A 15210-nucleotide genomic window follows, 5' to 3' on the forward strand; every position below is an offset into this window, starting at 1 on the left:
TTTAAAAAGAAGAATGTATTCAATGTTTCCCACTCATAAAATCACATAAATAAAACCTTTAGAAATATCTCACTTTTATTCACTGAATGAAAAACAATAAAAAGAACATCAGCAGACAACATTTAAAACTCTTATTACAAAATTATACATCAAAAAATTACCATTTCATTCAGCAAAAGGTGTATATTATTTAAATCGGATAAATAAATCCATGTAATGATAGATTTTAGAAATTAATATAAAATGCCAGTTTTAAGAGCAAGTGTTTTATAAAACTTATCTGATGCATACAAATATTTACACAGTACGGTTTTTCCATCCCCTATGCTTGCAGCTGCTAGCCACTGGCCATAACTGCTTATGCAGTACCTTTAGATCACTTCACTGGTGCATTGCATATTAAAATATTGTAGTCTAATTGTTATTTTTAAATGAGTTAGTACTTGGTCAAATATATTGTTCCATCTTCTTTACTAATAATAAAGCTGAAAGCCTCTCTGTTCGGAGGATGTCTGTAGGATGTCTGTGACGCGCATAGTGTCTAGACCGTTCGGCCCGATTTTCATGAAATTTGGCACAAAGTTAGTTTGTAGCATGGGGGTGTGCACCTCGAAGCGATTTTTCGAAAATTCGATGTGGTTCTTTTTCTATTACAATTTTAAGAACAAAAATATTATAAGATGGACGAGTAATTTACGAAATTATCATAACGTGGAACTGTAACATGGGTACAAGCCAATTGGCGAGAAAATTCACCATACATTTGTAAATATACAGGCGAACCAAAAGACCTTTTAATTTTTCTATTACAGGCAAAGCCGTTCGGGTACCACTAGTATAATATATAATTAATGCATGTATGATAGCTACCATAAATATTCATAAAATTTTTCTCCATATACAAATGTAAATTTCATTTAGAACACAAAGATAGAATCAAAGGATTTTTCTGTATAAGGGCCTGCGTGCAACAAATAATAACACAAACTGAATAGACTAACGTGGATCATAAATAGATAGTCTGCCCACGGATTATGTAGAATTGGCAAACGTCCAGTTAAGACAAGTCTATCTGAATGAGGGGGACAGTAAAAGTTTGACACCCGTGTTCCGCTCATTTGAATGGGACTCTGCTTAATTTAGAGGCTAACATACATCTGCAAAAGCCGACATCTCTAAAAACTAATGTACGTGTCCATTTCTGCCTGTAAACAGGATGTTTCACCTGTCCATCTAATCGGTGGTCAGACTGTAGCTGCCAATGGGGCTAAAGCCTTTCACTGCCATGCATATAAACATTTTAATAGTAAATAATATAGATTGCTTCCATGGAGAGAAGAGAATAAAGGCCATTCCTCTGATATGCATGTATTATTCAGCTTTGATATTTAAAACAAACAGAATGAATATGAACATTTAATGTTTGTTGCTAAGGTTGCATAAGCTACAACATGTAGAAAAAAAAACTAAAATAATTAATGCAGAGTCGCTTTTTTTTAAAATCAGTTCTAATTTACCTATCATATAAAAATCATTGATTAGATAGAGTTTTAAATATTTTACATTATGATTCTAAAGAATAAAAAATACCAGAAGTTTTTAAAGACTTATCCAAATAAAACAATTCATATACTAAAAAAAAGAGCAAAAAAGAAAATTTATAAAAAAAAAAAAAAAAAAAACATTTAATGAATCAGAAGAAAAAAATATTGAACAAATTACCTTAATAACAACAATAGCTTCTTGTACAACATAGTTTACTTTGGTCTGTATAAGATCAAGAAGGGTGCTAACACATCTTTCTGCAGAAGGTTCAACTTTAATTGCACATCTTCCAATAGCACGAACAGCTTTGCGTACAAAATCAACATCAACTTCTGTTGCATACCTGAAATCAAGAGAAAAATATATCCGCAAAAATATACAAAAGTTGTTACTTATGAAATTGTCAAGTTCAGCCTAGGATGAACAGTAAGGAACTTTTTGATTTATTTTTAGTTGGTAATTACTTTCAACCAAAACAACTAAAATTACATGTCAAGAATCGGGTTTTTTTCGATTATATTTATCAAAATAAGCAATTGGCACTAAAAACTAATCCATGTTCCTTTCTGGGATTTATTTGTGTTCCAATTCATTTAAATATTAAAGGATTCCCAAACTAATTTATGTTCCACAACATACAAGTTAGCCCTGAGCGGGGTGCTCACCCCGAGTGGTAAGACATGCGACGTTGCCACATGAATTTTAACTCCACAGTTTTTTTTTTTTTATTATTATTCCATTTCTAGAAATTTATGGTTTTACTAATAGATTTATCTCTTGTCTTATGTGATCAAAGCCAAACTTAGCTCCACACTGCTTATAGGCTCAAACAAATACATCTCCCCTTTTTCCCTCATTAAAAAGAAGCAAATCTGCTTTGAAAACCCAACTAAAGTCCCTCTATGGAGAATTAATTCATTACTATACTTGGATATTATTTCAATTTGAAGAGATAGGCCAAAATCAGATTATACAAAAATTAATAAAACAAATGTGTTGTAGAGAATAAAATTTTATTTATGAATTAAAATACAAAAAATGTAAAAGATACAAAAGTGCCACTCAGTGGAGCTGTCTATTCTTCCTTGTAAAGAAGTTGGTTCTGAATATGATATATTGCGGTAGTCTACAGTGCATTATTGTTAGAAACAATTTTTTCTTGAAGGAGGAGGTAGACGCCAGGCAATTTTCCTCAGGCACCATTATGTATTAGGACGGCCCCAATAGTGATTCTTTGTTGAAAAAGAATGCAGGTAGCAAAGAGTTGAACTTTCAGGTGACTTACCATTTTAGGGATGAAACATCAATTGCATAAGCATTTAAAGCAGTTTTATAACTTCAACTTATTTTACATACTCTATACCTTGCAAAAAAGAGCTAGTTTGGCAAAAAAAATTCCAATTGGATATTTTAATTTGGTTGCTGGCACTGCTACAGAATTAGCAAGTTTTGGGACAATTAAGTCATTGTCCTAATATCCTAGTACTGGTGTGCATTTCTTTCAGTAGCCTAAAAATGTCTTCATCACCTTGCTATACATTTAAGGCAGTGAGAAGCAAAGGGATACAAGTTGTCATTTTCAAGTTTTGAGTAAAACGTTTAAAGTTGTGGTCTTAGGTAGGTTTTCATTGAAAAGTTTTTCTAAATGTTGCTATATAGAAGCATCTACCAGGACTTCTAGTACTATCTCTTGCCCCAAGACAGAGGAGAGGTTCACCTACCATTTGTGCCAGTTATCTGAAAAAAAAATTTTCATTTTGGCACTTACATCACTTTGGTTCATTGCACTACCTCATTTAATCTAGATGGGATGGTCTATCTCATCTATTTTGCATTGACATTTAAGTACATTTTGGTGTTGGAGGTTGATTATGATGACTAACAATATTGTTTATAATTTTAAAAAATACAGTAAAATCCCTCTAATGAGGACACTAATGGGGCAATTTTTTTTTTTTTTTTTTTTTTTTGTGCGCAATAGAGAGGTGTCCTCAGGACAGGGGCTTAATAATGTTATTTGCATAGGAACTGGGGAATTAAAAATTGTCCTCATAAGAGGGCTGGCTTTGAGGGATGTCCGTTAGGAGGGGTTTTATTGTATATATTTAGTGATAATAATCACACTGAAAATTATATCACAGTTCTAAAAATAAAGTTAATTAGTTTGAACTACAAAAGACTATAAATTGGAAATGAAAAATAAATTTTCTGAAAATCAACTAAGTTGCAACAAATGCAAGAGAGAAGAAGATAACCTTATAATAATTAAAATGAAGCTCTGAAAAGTTCACTAGAAAATTAAATGGAAGAAAAGGATTTTAAAAGTTTAAATTTATTTAAAATCTTAGCCCCCAACATAAATTCCTCAGCACAAAATATTTTCTACTATTTTATGTAAACACAGTACCAATAGAAAATTATTTTAAGGGCAGTTTAATGATGACGGACATTTATATGAAGAAAAAACAAAAGAAAAATAATTAATTTGAATTTTGGCATCTTGAATTCAAATTATGTTTTTCACAATCACGAGTGTGTGTATGTAGGCGTGTGTGTTTGTGTGTGGGGGTATGTGTATGTAGGCATGGGTGTTTGTGTCTGTGTGCTGGCATAAGTGTGTGGGTAGTTGTGTATATGAATGTGTGTGTGGGGGGATATGTGTATGTGTGTGTAGGCGTTTGTGTTTGTGTGCAGGCATTAATGTGTGGGTAGTTGTGCGTATGTGTATGTGGGTAGTTGTGCTTATGTGTATGTGTATGTGTGTATGTGTGTGTTTGTGTGTGCATGCGTGTGTGTGTAGTTGTGTATGTATGCGCGTGTATGTAGGACATGGATGCAACCTGGAGACAGCTTTCGCTATAGGAGCAGCATCGTGAGGACCCGGTCGACGGTGACGGAGCGGAGGGTGGGGGTGGGAAAATAAAATGAAAGGGCATCAAAACAGTTAAATGAGAACAATACTGCCGTGCTAAGCACAGATGTGGTATCTGCAGTAGAGCTCAAAATGAGAAATTGATGATTAAAGTTTTACAACTCGTTTCTTTGATTTATGACTTAATTAAATGCTCAACTTGCGGTAGTTGTTTCGTAAATAACTTATCTAAAAACTGTAAGAGAGAATTTTTGTAAAAATCTTAATTTAAAATTAATAAATGTAGTTACGACAAATTTTCTTTTCAAAACCTTTCCATATATTAAGCTATTTGCACCGTAAGTGACAATTACTAGGCATTTTTAGGGGTATCTGCACAGATACGACAAAAGTAGCTTAGAAAAACGTGCTCAATGCATCATTAAATAATACTGAAAACATCTGCTTTCTTTGGACTTAGCTGCTTCGCTTTATTTAGTAATACAAATCTAACAGAATCTATCTTCTGAAAGATACCAATTTCAAAACTCCGAACAGTTAAAACTGTAATCCATAACAATTTCCTGTTTTTTATATTCAAATAATGTGTTTATTTTAATAATGTTTTATTTTCTAGATTCATTTTTACCGAGCATGAAGATAATTTTGGCAGCAGACGATACTTAAATAAAAATATTACTGGCCGTAGAACGAAATGAGGTTTTTTTTGCATGAAAGAATTAGTGAATATTTTACATGCATTTCATCTTTAGAATTCGCATTTCAAATAACCATTTAAATAGAAAAGCTGAATAACTTTAACAATTATGCAAAGTTGTATTAGTTTTTATTATCAACCTGTATCAACTATTCAACGGTAAACTAATTGTAATATTCTGTGTTACAATAAAATGCTACATTATTAAATATGGCGTTTTACTAAGGTATAAATGTTGTATCTACAAATTACTAAGGAAAAAAGTGGTAACTGCGCAGATAGCACTTTAAAGGCTTAGTATTTGTCACTTACGTTCAAATTGCCTTAGCAAACTAAGCAAATTTGCAGTTACGACTTTTTTCTTAAAGCTTTTTTTAATATTTCGCATTTACAAATCGCTAAAAAACTTGAGATTTAGGTAAATTAAATTACTAACGACCACCTGGTGACAATAATTCAATTTTGATAATATGTGCAGATACCACATCTGTGCTTAGCACGGCAGAATAAGCAATCGTGATTGCTCAAAAAACTTTTAGATTCAATAAAAAATTCATTCAATGATTAAAATTTTCACAATACATAATTATACCATGCATGAAACAGATCACATAATCTGAGCAAAAACCCAATTAGTGCACTCTGCAATACTAGCACATACACCAAAAATAATCAAGCATAGTGAATAGCAAAACTTACTCTTTTAATTCAGCTAAAACTTGTGCAATGTTAGATTGTGAAGCTAATCTAATCATGATATCCAATTTTTCTAATTTAACATAAATAGGATCATTATATTTCACAAAAAACACCTTCATTTCATGCTTGAGAATATCTGGCCTGTAAAATTTATAAGAATGAAAATTTAGGTAAAGCTAATACTGAAAAGCAACTAAACAAATAACTGTATCAGTAATATAAAAAGTTTTTATAAGAAGTATTGGAAAAAAAAGATGAAATTTTTGGAGCCAAAAATAATATCTTTACTAATATTATAAAGAGAGAGGACGAATTTTTGTGTGTTTATATGTTCGAGGTAATCTCCGGAACCACTGCATCAATTTGAAAAATTCTTTCACTGTATGAAAGGTGCCTTCTTACTGAGTAACATAGGCTATAATTCGAAAAAAATCCGATAAATAGTTCTTTTTTTATTCCAATTTAGGCCCAAATTTCACGTAAATTGCCTATTATTGGCTATTAAAGAGGTGAAAAACTACTTGCATACATTAATATTTTATATCGCTAGAAAGGGTAGAATTTTCCGCGTTCTAAGCAATTTGTTCCAATGCTCTAACTTCATTACGACGGGAGCAATTTGAGTTTTAATCTCGAACTTTTTTAGGCTTAGCTGAAATTTTGGCAATACTTTCTTCATTAAATCTATCAATAAAAAGTGAAGGAATTGTCTCACAGTTTTCTTTTTGACACCGTTGGAAAAAGCGACATTTTTTACTCCAGAAATATCTCGACCTCTGGTCGAAAAAGTAACCTTCTATCTCCAAAGGAAAAAAAGTTACAAGCCGTTAAAAATAAAGTTTGAATAAATCTAATCTCTATTAAAATTACTGATGTTTTGTTTCGCATTGCCATGGTTACGTCTTTTAGCTTCGCTTCATTTTAATTTCTTAAAGGTCCACAAACTTGGCGCGTCGGAATTTAAGCAATGGGGAAATGTTTTCGCCAATTCTGCATATTTACGATCTACGTTATAATTCCCCCAGACAATGTAGAAATTGCGGGAAGAGTTTAAAAACTAGGAGTCTTAGCAATTTTCCCAATTGTCGCCAAATTTGTGGACGTCAAAGACCAAGGGCTAATGTACTTTAGCCATGGCCTTGCTGATAGTGGCAGAAGCAAACAATGGGGTTATTTCCTTCAGTCAAAAGAAGTACTTTTAGTCACTGAATTTTTTTTCAACAGAACGGTTCAAACACTTGATAGTTTATTGACTTTTTTTAACTTTTCAATTTACAAAGTTTGAACAGAACAACGTCTGTCGGGTCCTCTAGTATTACATAAATTACATACACAGGTATACATTGCGGTAAGTATTTCACAAAATGGCAAAATTAAGAATTAAAATAATAATAAAATACTCTAATTCATATATAATCAAATTTATAAAACAAAAAGATATTTAAAGTACAGACATTTACAAGGAAAACAAAACAATTATGATTTAATTTAAGGCTAAGCAATAATTGTCAGCAAAATGATTTATAAATTTCAATTAAAGTATAAGTTTTAAAACTGAAATGTTTCAAGTATTTCTATGGGGATACTATTTAATAAAAGTGAAGAGCTGAATAGGTGCTGTTTTTCAATACTTAAATGGTTCTTTTTGAACATTACATTTAAAACATCAAATTAATAAGCAATATGTGTAACACAATATTCAGTTTTATAGATTTGAATTTGCGATTCTTATATTTAGTGATAAACTCTAAATTTTGTTACTATAATCATATTGCCTATCAGTTTAAATAAAACAGAAAGAAAGAGTTTTACCAGTCAATCATTTGAACAATAGTTGTTTTAAAACATGAAAGCGTTTTCAGATTTGTACAACTTCCAATCAAAAGATGCAATACACACAAAATTTCTTAAAAAGCAGCACCCTAAAGGTGAATTTTATTTTATTTATTTACTTTCTCTTTTTGTTTATTTGACATGACCTGTAGAATGAATATTCACAGCACAAACTAATCACGGTTTTATGGTAATGCTTACAGAAAAATTAATTTTTTTCAAATTCCTAAGATTTTTACATCAAAATGTTACTAAATATTTGAAGCAAAAAAATATTTTAAGAAAAATGAAATTAAACAGGTAAAAATAAAAGAAAACACTTTTAGCAAGTTTTGATGCATGTGAAATGTTTGAATTACTACTCAAACAAAAATACCTTTTTTGGACAATCAAATTGATGTTTCTTAGTGCAACATATTGCACTTCTGGTTCACTAGATAACAATGTGACTAAAGGAGGAGCCAACTTCTTTGTTAATGTGGTAACAAACTCTGAATCGGGGCTCATCATTTCCATTAGTTTCATTAGCACCTAAAAAAAAGACATTTAAAGTACGCCAGTTTCCCACAATACAGTCACTTTTCTGTTATAGCAGGAAAAATATCTTGCAATCTTACCCCCCTTTTTTTGCAGAAATACCCCGATTCAAACCATTGTTCACATATTTTCACTTTGGTAAAGCAGCTATTTGTCTAAAGCGGGTACAAACCCCTTTTCAAGCTCTCTCAATTTCCAACTGGCTTTGACCAAACGATGAGGCCATTCCAGTGTTTTCTGATGACTGTTGATCATTGATTTTACTTTTATTTAATTCGATTGAATCCTGTGAACTTCGCAGTTACCATGCCTAGCCAGAATAAACAAAAAAAAACTCTTTCTGTTGAAGAAAATGTTCATTTTATTCAGAAATTAGAGGCAAAAGCCAATACTCAATTTGCTTAGAACTTTTTCTTTTAAGTACTTCGTAGTCGCTATTTGGAAGAATCTCAATTTTCTCTATCTCTCTCTGACATAAAAAAAAATATTTTATAGTTTCCTTATTATTTAGTACAACATAATAAGTACTAATACAATTTATTGCCCTAATTACTAACATAAATATTGTCCAATTAAGATATTTATTATAGAAGTATATTATGGAATTTCAACTATGTTTCTGAAAAATCCGATGAGTAGCATTCTCTCTAGTTGGCCCGTTAAGGGTTCATTATCGCGGGGTTTGACTGCATATATCTCTTAGAAAACATAATTATTGGAAACATATTTCCATTTTGGATAAATGAGGATATGGGTTATTTGTTGAAAGATTAAATATAAATTAATGTTTTACTGACCTTGACAGCTGAAAGTACAACAGCAGCATTTGCATGAGCAAGTCTAGGAGTAACTCTTTCAGCAATGCTATCATGAGAAGAAGTATATAATTACTAAGTTATAATAAAAAGACAATGTTTTATGAGAATACAGAAAATTTGAAAACTATGTGCCCCAGAAGCTTTTCATCTACCAGACTTGGGGGGGTCCCATGAATCTCCTTAAGGGACTAAAAGTAGCCTAAAGCTGTGTTTTGGGCACTTATATTTCGAAAAATGTGTTTTAAACAGCACTTTGGCTAGCCTCACAATCTGCATAACAGTATTTTCAAGAACACTCTGGTACTTTTTTTTTACTGTGGATGCTAATTTTCATATATAAGCTTTAAATTAAGATGATAAGTTGGGAAAATTTAGTTTTCCAAAGAATAATTATGCTTACAAGGCAAAAAAGAAAGCTTTTTTGAAATGCAATACTTATTGTTTATACCTGAAAAGTTGTGCGGTATGTAGAAAATTGGGTTTTAGAGGTTGACGTTATAAAGGCATTCTATTCTGCTGTATTTCTATTCTGATCCCAAAAACAATAGCTTTTATTTATCTTACCTTTGAGCTTCTCTTTCATCTTTCGGCAAACAATTTGCTAGTGAATCCAAAATAAAAACTTGTCCCCATTCAGTGCATTCATTTAATGCAGTCAGCAATTTATTGATTGTCTGTGCATTCATGTCGATTAAAGGTTGACCGCTACTAGAGGCTTCATTAATTTCAGACAAGGCAGCAACAGCATTTGCTACAACCTAAAAATAACCATTCAAAACTTCAACAGAAATTACTTACAATCTCATTCTAAAAATGAAAAAAAAAGACACTAAAACCATACATAAAAAAGCAGCAGAAAACTTTGTACTAAGATACTATTAAAAGAGGTTGGTATGAACAAAAGTACAAACAAAACATTTACAAAAGCTTAAAACAGCTTTTTTTTCAAAGCTATCAACACAAACTTCATCAGTGCATAAAAAAAATTGTGCCATAAAGACAAACAATAGAAGTGAAACTTATCTTTTTTTTACATTCTGAACTATCACTTCACTCGCACGTTTTCTCTCACGCCACACTCTTGTTCTTTCTGTACCTGACTTAAGTATGTTCACAACAAAATTTTATATTTAAATGAAGAAAATTTCCTATAAACCATAAACCAACTAATACTCAAAATCCGCTTTAATTATTTCCAAAAACATTGGAAAACATTAGTAATTATAAAGTTAATTTTGTTAACAAAAGTTAAACTATTTCAAGGCTGAACTTGAGCAATAAGGATTATGCTTGAAACTGTAAACTTTATTTGAATTATGCACTTGCTTAGCTAAATTTCAAATTTTGAATTCCTAGATTTGTTAAATTTATTCACAAAACTAACTTGACAATTACGATCATTTTTCATTGTTTTTGGCAACAATTGAAAAACAACTATGTCACTTCCCTCACACAAAATGCCTGCGAATCAGAATTTCAAAGCCCTCGCATAAGATGTTTCACTTCAAAAAGAATGGTTTATGAAAACCCACACATTAGACTCCTTTCACTTATTTTGGAAGAATTATTTATAACTAGAAAATCACCCATCAAGGTAGACGGGTGAAAACTGCTTCTTCATTTCAGTGAAACAACTGGCTATTTGGGAATATTTTGATTATCGAAATGTTGAGCTGCACAATTTTGAGCAATTAATTGTTCCTTTCTGGCAAAATCAGAGAGGTTAAAATACATTTACTCTTTTTTTGGTGCCAAAAACCTGACAACAGTTGAAAATAAAAAAAGAATCTCAGCTATCAAAATCTTATAAAAATATATACAAAATTCAATAAACATCCTCAATTGTAAAAATATATACAGGATTATATAAAAATTCTCAATAATAAAAGTATTCATAATTACAAATAATTTCATTACTGGTGACGTCAGAGATTTACTAAATCAATGATTTTGGCTATTATCTTAATATATAAAAATCAATGTCCTGAGATAATATATATACATATATATATACATATATATATATATATCAACGCACAGCCGAAACCGCTGAAGCTTCAGACTTGAAATTTGGCAGGCATGTCCGCATGATTACGAAAGTAACCACTAAGAAAGGATTTTTCGAAATCTCAATTAGTTCGGGAGAAATTAATTAAAACCTCTTAATTTCTGAGAAATTAAAACCTGTCATTGAATTCAAATCCCTTATTTTCGAAGGCTTTCCTCCATTCAAATCATTATTCAGTACTTCATCTCAACTTTTGGTCGATAGCGAACTATAAATTTGATATTGTTTTTGTTTCTCACGTGATTCTTCGAGGCTTTTCTCAAGTCAAATCATAATATTTCTGTCTTTTGCTTTTATTTTTTCAAAACTAGAAACGTAGTTTTTAAGAACATCATCACAGGCGGACTATCCTTTTGAAGTTAGAAGAGTGCAGTTTCCTGTTAAAGTTTGCTTTGCAATAACCATTAATAAGTCACAAGGACATACATTAAAAGTAGCAGGGATCGATTTAAGAGAAGACTTTTTTCACACGGCCAATGTTATAGCACCAGGAAAAAAAACTAAAAATGTTATATACAAAGAAGTTCTTGCTTAAACATAGGTATAACAATAAAATGTGGATGGTCTGTGTTTTCAAAGATAATCAATACTTTAAAAGGATCATTAATAACAGTTAAAGATCGGTTACGGACAAGGGCATATATATAAGGAGTCCAGGGACCCCGGGATCCTCCCAAAATTAGGAAAAATTATAGGTAACTAGAGGACCCGACAGACGTTGTTCTGTTCAAACTTTGTAAATTGAAAAGTAAAAAAATTTCAATAAACTATCAAGTGTTTGAAGTAGTTTTGTTGAAAAAAATAAGTAAAAAGAAAAGGTTTTAAGCTGCTTGGTGTCAGAATGCGTATATTTATTACAACTTGATTTATCTAATGCCCACTGAGCAGTTGTTTTATTAACTATTTTTTCTCCCGTACTTGATGGTTTGTTCTTTCAGCCATACTCAAAGGATAAAAAGCGTCCTCAGATATTAAGTGTAAAAAACTAACTACCCATCTAAAACAAACGAGAAATCCCGTTGCAACATCCCCCATATGAAAAAGAAGAAAACAATGAAAAAGATATCGTATAAAAAATGATAAAGGTAAAAACAGTTCTCTGAATAAGCGAAAATCACTCATCCCTCCCCCACCCCTAACGATGTAAAATAAACGCTTTCTTCAACTAAAATGACTAAAAACTCTTTAAAAACGAAAAGCAACTCTTTGCAATTGGAAATAATTCGCCAAATAAACAAAATATACAATAAATTACATTAACAATAGCTTTAAATTGTAAACAAATGATCACACAACTCTATTGTTTACAGCCAAAGTCGCCAAGCCACCACGTTACTGCCGACTACTTACTTATCCAGCCGATAAGTGAGCGAAGCCAACTCCGATCGATTAGCGCTCCGATCTTTTGAACGAAAACTTTTTAAACTTCATATATTGCCTAATTTGTTCTTTCCACCAAAGATAAAGATCGTCCACTGCACTGATCTTTTGTCTACAGAACTACCCTGTTGTAATTTATCTGGACGAAAATAAAATTTGTTTCGGCTTTAAATTCCATCATTTTATCCTTTAATAATGTACTGATTAATTAGATAATCCTTAAAGTATTTTTGACAATGGTGCCAAAACTCAGATGGATTTGAGCCGAGAAACAAATGTTGCTAGGTACGGTACTTTCTGATCATTTGGTTAAGAAAACCTAAAGCACCGATCCGGTCTACGACGACAGAGCACACGTTTTGCGTGAACCATCCAGTACTTTACTTTAAAATATATCACGGGACCTAAAATCGTTGCTTTTAAGAAATGGAAGGCTTCATTCTCTCTCTACGTTTTATCTATTCTCAATTGACATATCACAGTAGGAAATTTCATTCCAAAAAGCTGAACTGGCTTTCTTATTGTCCTTTGGCAACAGGTTAAATATTTATTTCAGTTCTCGCTCAACAATAGGTTAAAATAAATATTAATCATTTGGGAGGTATAACCATCCAATGTTCAAATTAATTAATTAATTAGCAAAAACGTTTCCGATTCGATCCATCGCGCTTCGAAACCATGCTTGCACACAAAAAATTTGATCAAAATTGATCCAGCCGTTTAAAAGCCTTATGGTGACAAACGTCCGCACAGAAGATTTTTATATATTAAAATAAGTAATTATTATTACAGGGGATTTTCGAAACTAGGTGCACCAAGCACTGTTAACCCCAGCTAATTCCACTACCCGAGCAATGCCGGGTACGGGAATGCTAGTATATATATATATGAGCATGTGCTGAATTAACATACCATTGGGTTAGAATCAGATAAGAGGTCTCGCAGTTGATCTAGAAATCCTTGGTCCTCTACCAGTTGGGCATTGATGTCGTGAAGTTTAGCGACTGACACTGCAGCTGTTTTTCTCACATACGGATCTTCATCTTTCAAACACTTTCGGAGAGGTTCACAAAGATACTCAGTTATCTTGTCCACACGGATACATCCCATAGTGCGAACAGCCAAAGCACGAATCAAAGGGTTTGCATCTTCACAATCCTACAGAAAGAATTTTTGAGCTCTTTTTATTGAAATTAAACCCCTTAAAAAGCATTCCAGTTTATAACTACAGTGGAACCTTGATTTAACATTGTCTGTTTCCAATATGATTTACTGCCGATTAGTGTGGAAATTGCTAAACCAGTGAGGTTAAAAAAATTCGGATTTTACGTTACCTTCTTTTTAGAAAATCCACTTGATGTTTCTCTTAGAATAGATGAAACTTATATTTCCTCTATAGGACTGTGATAAAAAAAATTATGATAAATTTGTTTCTTAGCCTATTGAAGCCGTTCTAGCATTCTTTCTGTTAAGTCTTATCGTCTTTGTCAAAGCATAAAATCCCTAAAACAGTTTCATTTGTAAATGCTAACAAAGGAGCAAATTTGCAAAACATTACTAGCATAGAACACAATATAGATGAAATTGTACATAAAAGCAAAAAACAAGTAAGTATTAGATTTCTTCCACTTCTTCACTGAGATAGAGTTATTTTTTAAATAACATTCTTAGATTTTTACCTTTGCTACCAGTTTTACATTTTCTCCCTTGTTACGCTCTTTAACATTAGTCTGACAGGATACATAAATTCAGAGTTTCATTGTAGTAATGAAATAAATAAGTCCAATTCCATACGGTATCTCCTACATTTAGTTTCTAAATACATGACCCCATGATTAAAACCTAAAGAAAGTGGCTACTAATGATTAAAATGTAGCTACTAAACTAAAAGTGTCTACCAGCCACTGGCGATTAACTAAAAATTTGAATTATCAGATCTGCTTACAACTCTTTTAAACCTGCATCACTGCCAGTACCCAGAGGTATTATAGTTACGTTTCCAAGAAAAATAATATGTATTATAAAAGTTGCAATATAATTGCATGCAGGAATGAATAATATCAAACATTAAAAAAAAGATGAAAAATGAAAATTAGCAACCTACTTAAACATTTTCACGCGTTTCTACACAATAATAAAGTCATTTCCCAGGAAAATTGACCTTATTTATTGCATGTGTACCCCTAAAATTTATTACAGAACCATTTAAATTTGTCCATAAAATTTTATTTTAGCAAAATACATGCAAAAAAAAGTAGAATCATTTAACTCTAATGCACTCCCCTCCATGGGAAAAAAATTCCAAACCTTTTATTTAAACTTTTTAAATAATTTTTCAAAAGTTTTAATCACACCTTAACAAAAGTGTTCACTGCCATAATTGCCATATCGGGTTGACTCTTAGCATAGTTCATCAAATATAAATAAACTAGCTTTTTCAATTCCAAGTTGTCAGTCTGCATACAGTTCACAACATCAGGAAACAAGGCACTAAAAAGAATAAAACATTAAAATGCAAAGCAAAAGCTAGTTTCTATACATAAATACAATTTGAAACTTAAGGTTACAAACCTAACATCTTTTCCAACTGTCATAGAAGCAATGACTTTCTTCACAGCCTCTCTCTTTTTTTCTTTCTTATCGCTATTTAACTCACTCTTTAATTCAAAAATTTCACCTGAAAATAGATTTAACAAAGATGAATTAAAATAATGGTACTTTGAATATTCTGCATCCAAGTAATTATCAAAGATTAAAAATA

General features: G+C 31.6%; 1 protein-coding gene across 2 annotated transcripts in view; it reads right to left on the reverse strand.

The window, feature by feature from the left end:
* The window catches only part of LOC129224686 (AP-1 complex subunit beta-1-like), a 50650-nt gene that overhangs the window by 23571 nt on the left and 11869 nt on the right, over positions 1-15210 (reverse strand). For both annotated transcript variants that reach the window (XM_054859232.1, XM_054859231.1), the window contains exons 3-10: positions 15021-15126; positions 14804-14939; positions 13362-13607; positions 9566-9759; positions 8981-9047; positions 8023-8177; positions 5814-5954; positions 1723-1888 (exon numbers count right to left, since the gene is read on the reverse strand). In XM_054859232.1, coding sequence (XP_054715207.1) covers positions 1723-1888; positions 5814-5954; positions 8023-8177; positions 8981-9047; positions 9566-9759; positions 13362-13607; positions 14804-14939; positions 15021-15126 — 1211 coding nt within the window. The remainder of the gene's footprint in view (positions 1-1722; positions 1889-5813; positions 5955-8022; positions 8178-8980; positions 9048-9565; positions 9760-13361; positions 13608-14803; positions 14940-15020; positions 15127-15210) is intronic.

This window comes from Uloborus diversus, chromosome 6 (genome assembly GCF_026930045.1).
Source record: "Uloborus diversus isolate 005 chromosome 6, Udiv.v.3.1, whole genome shotgun sequence".
In the NCBI taxonomy this organism is placed as follows: domain Eukaryota; kingdom Metazoa; phylum Arthropoda; class Arachnida; order Araneae; family Uloboridae; genus Uloborus; species Uloborus diversus.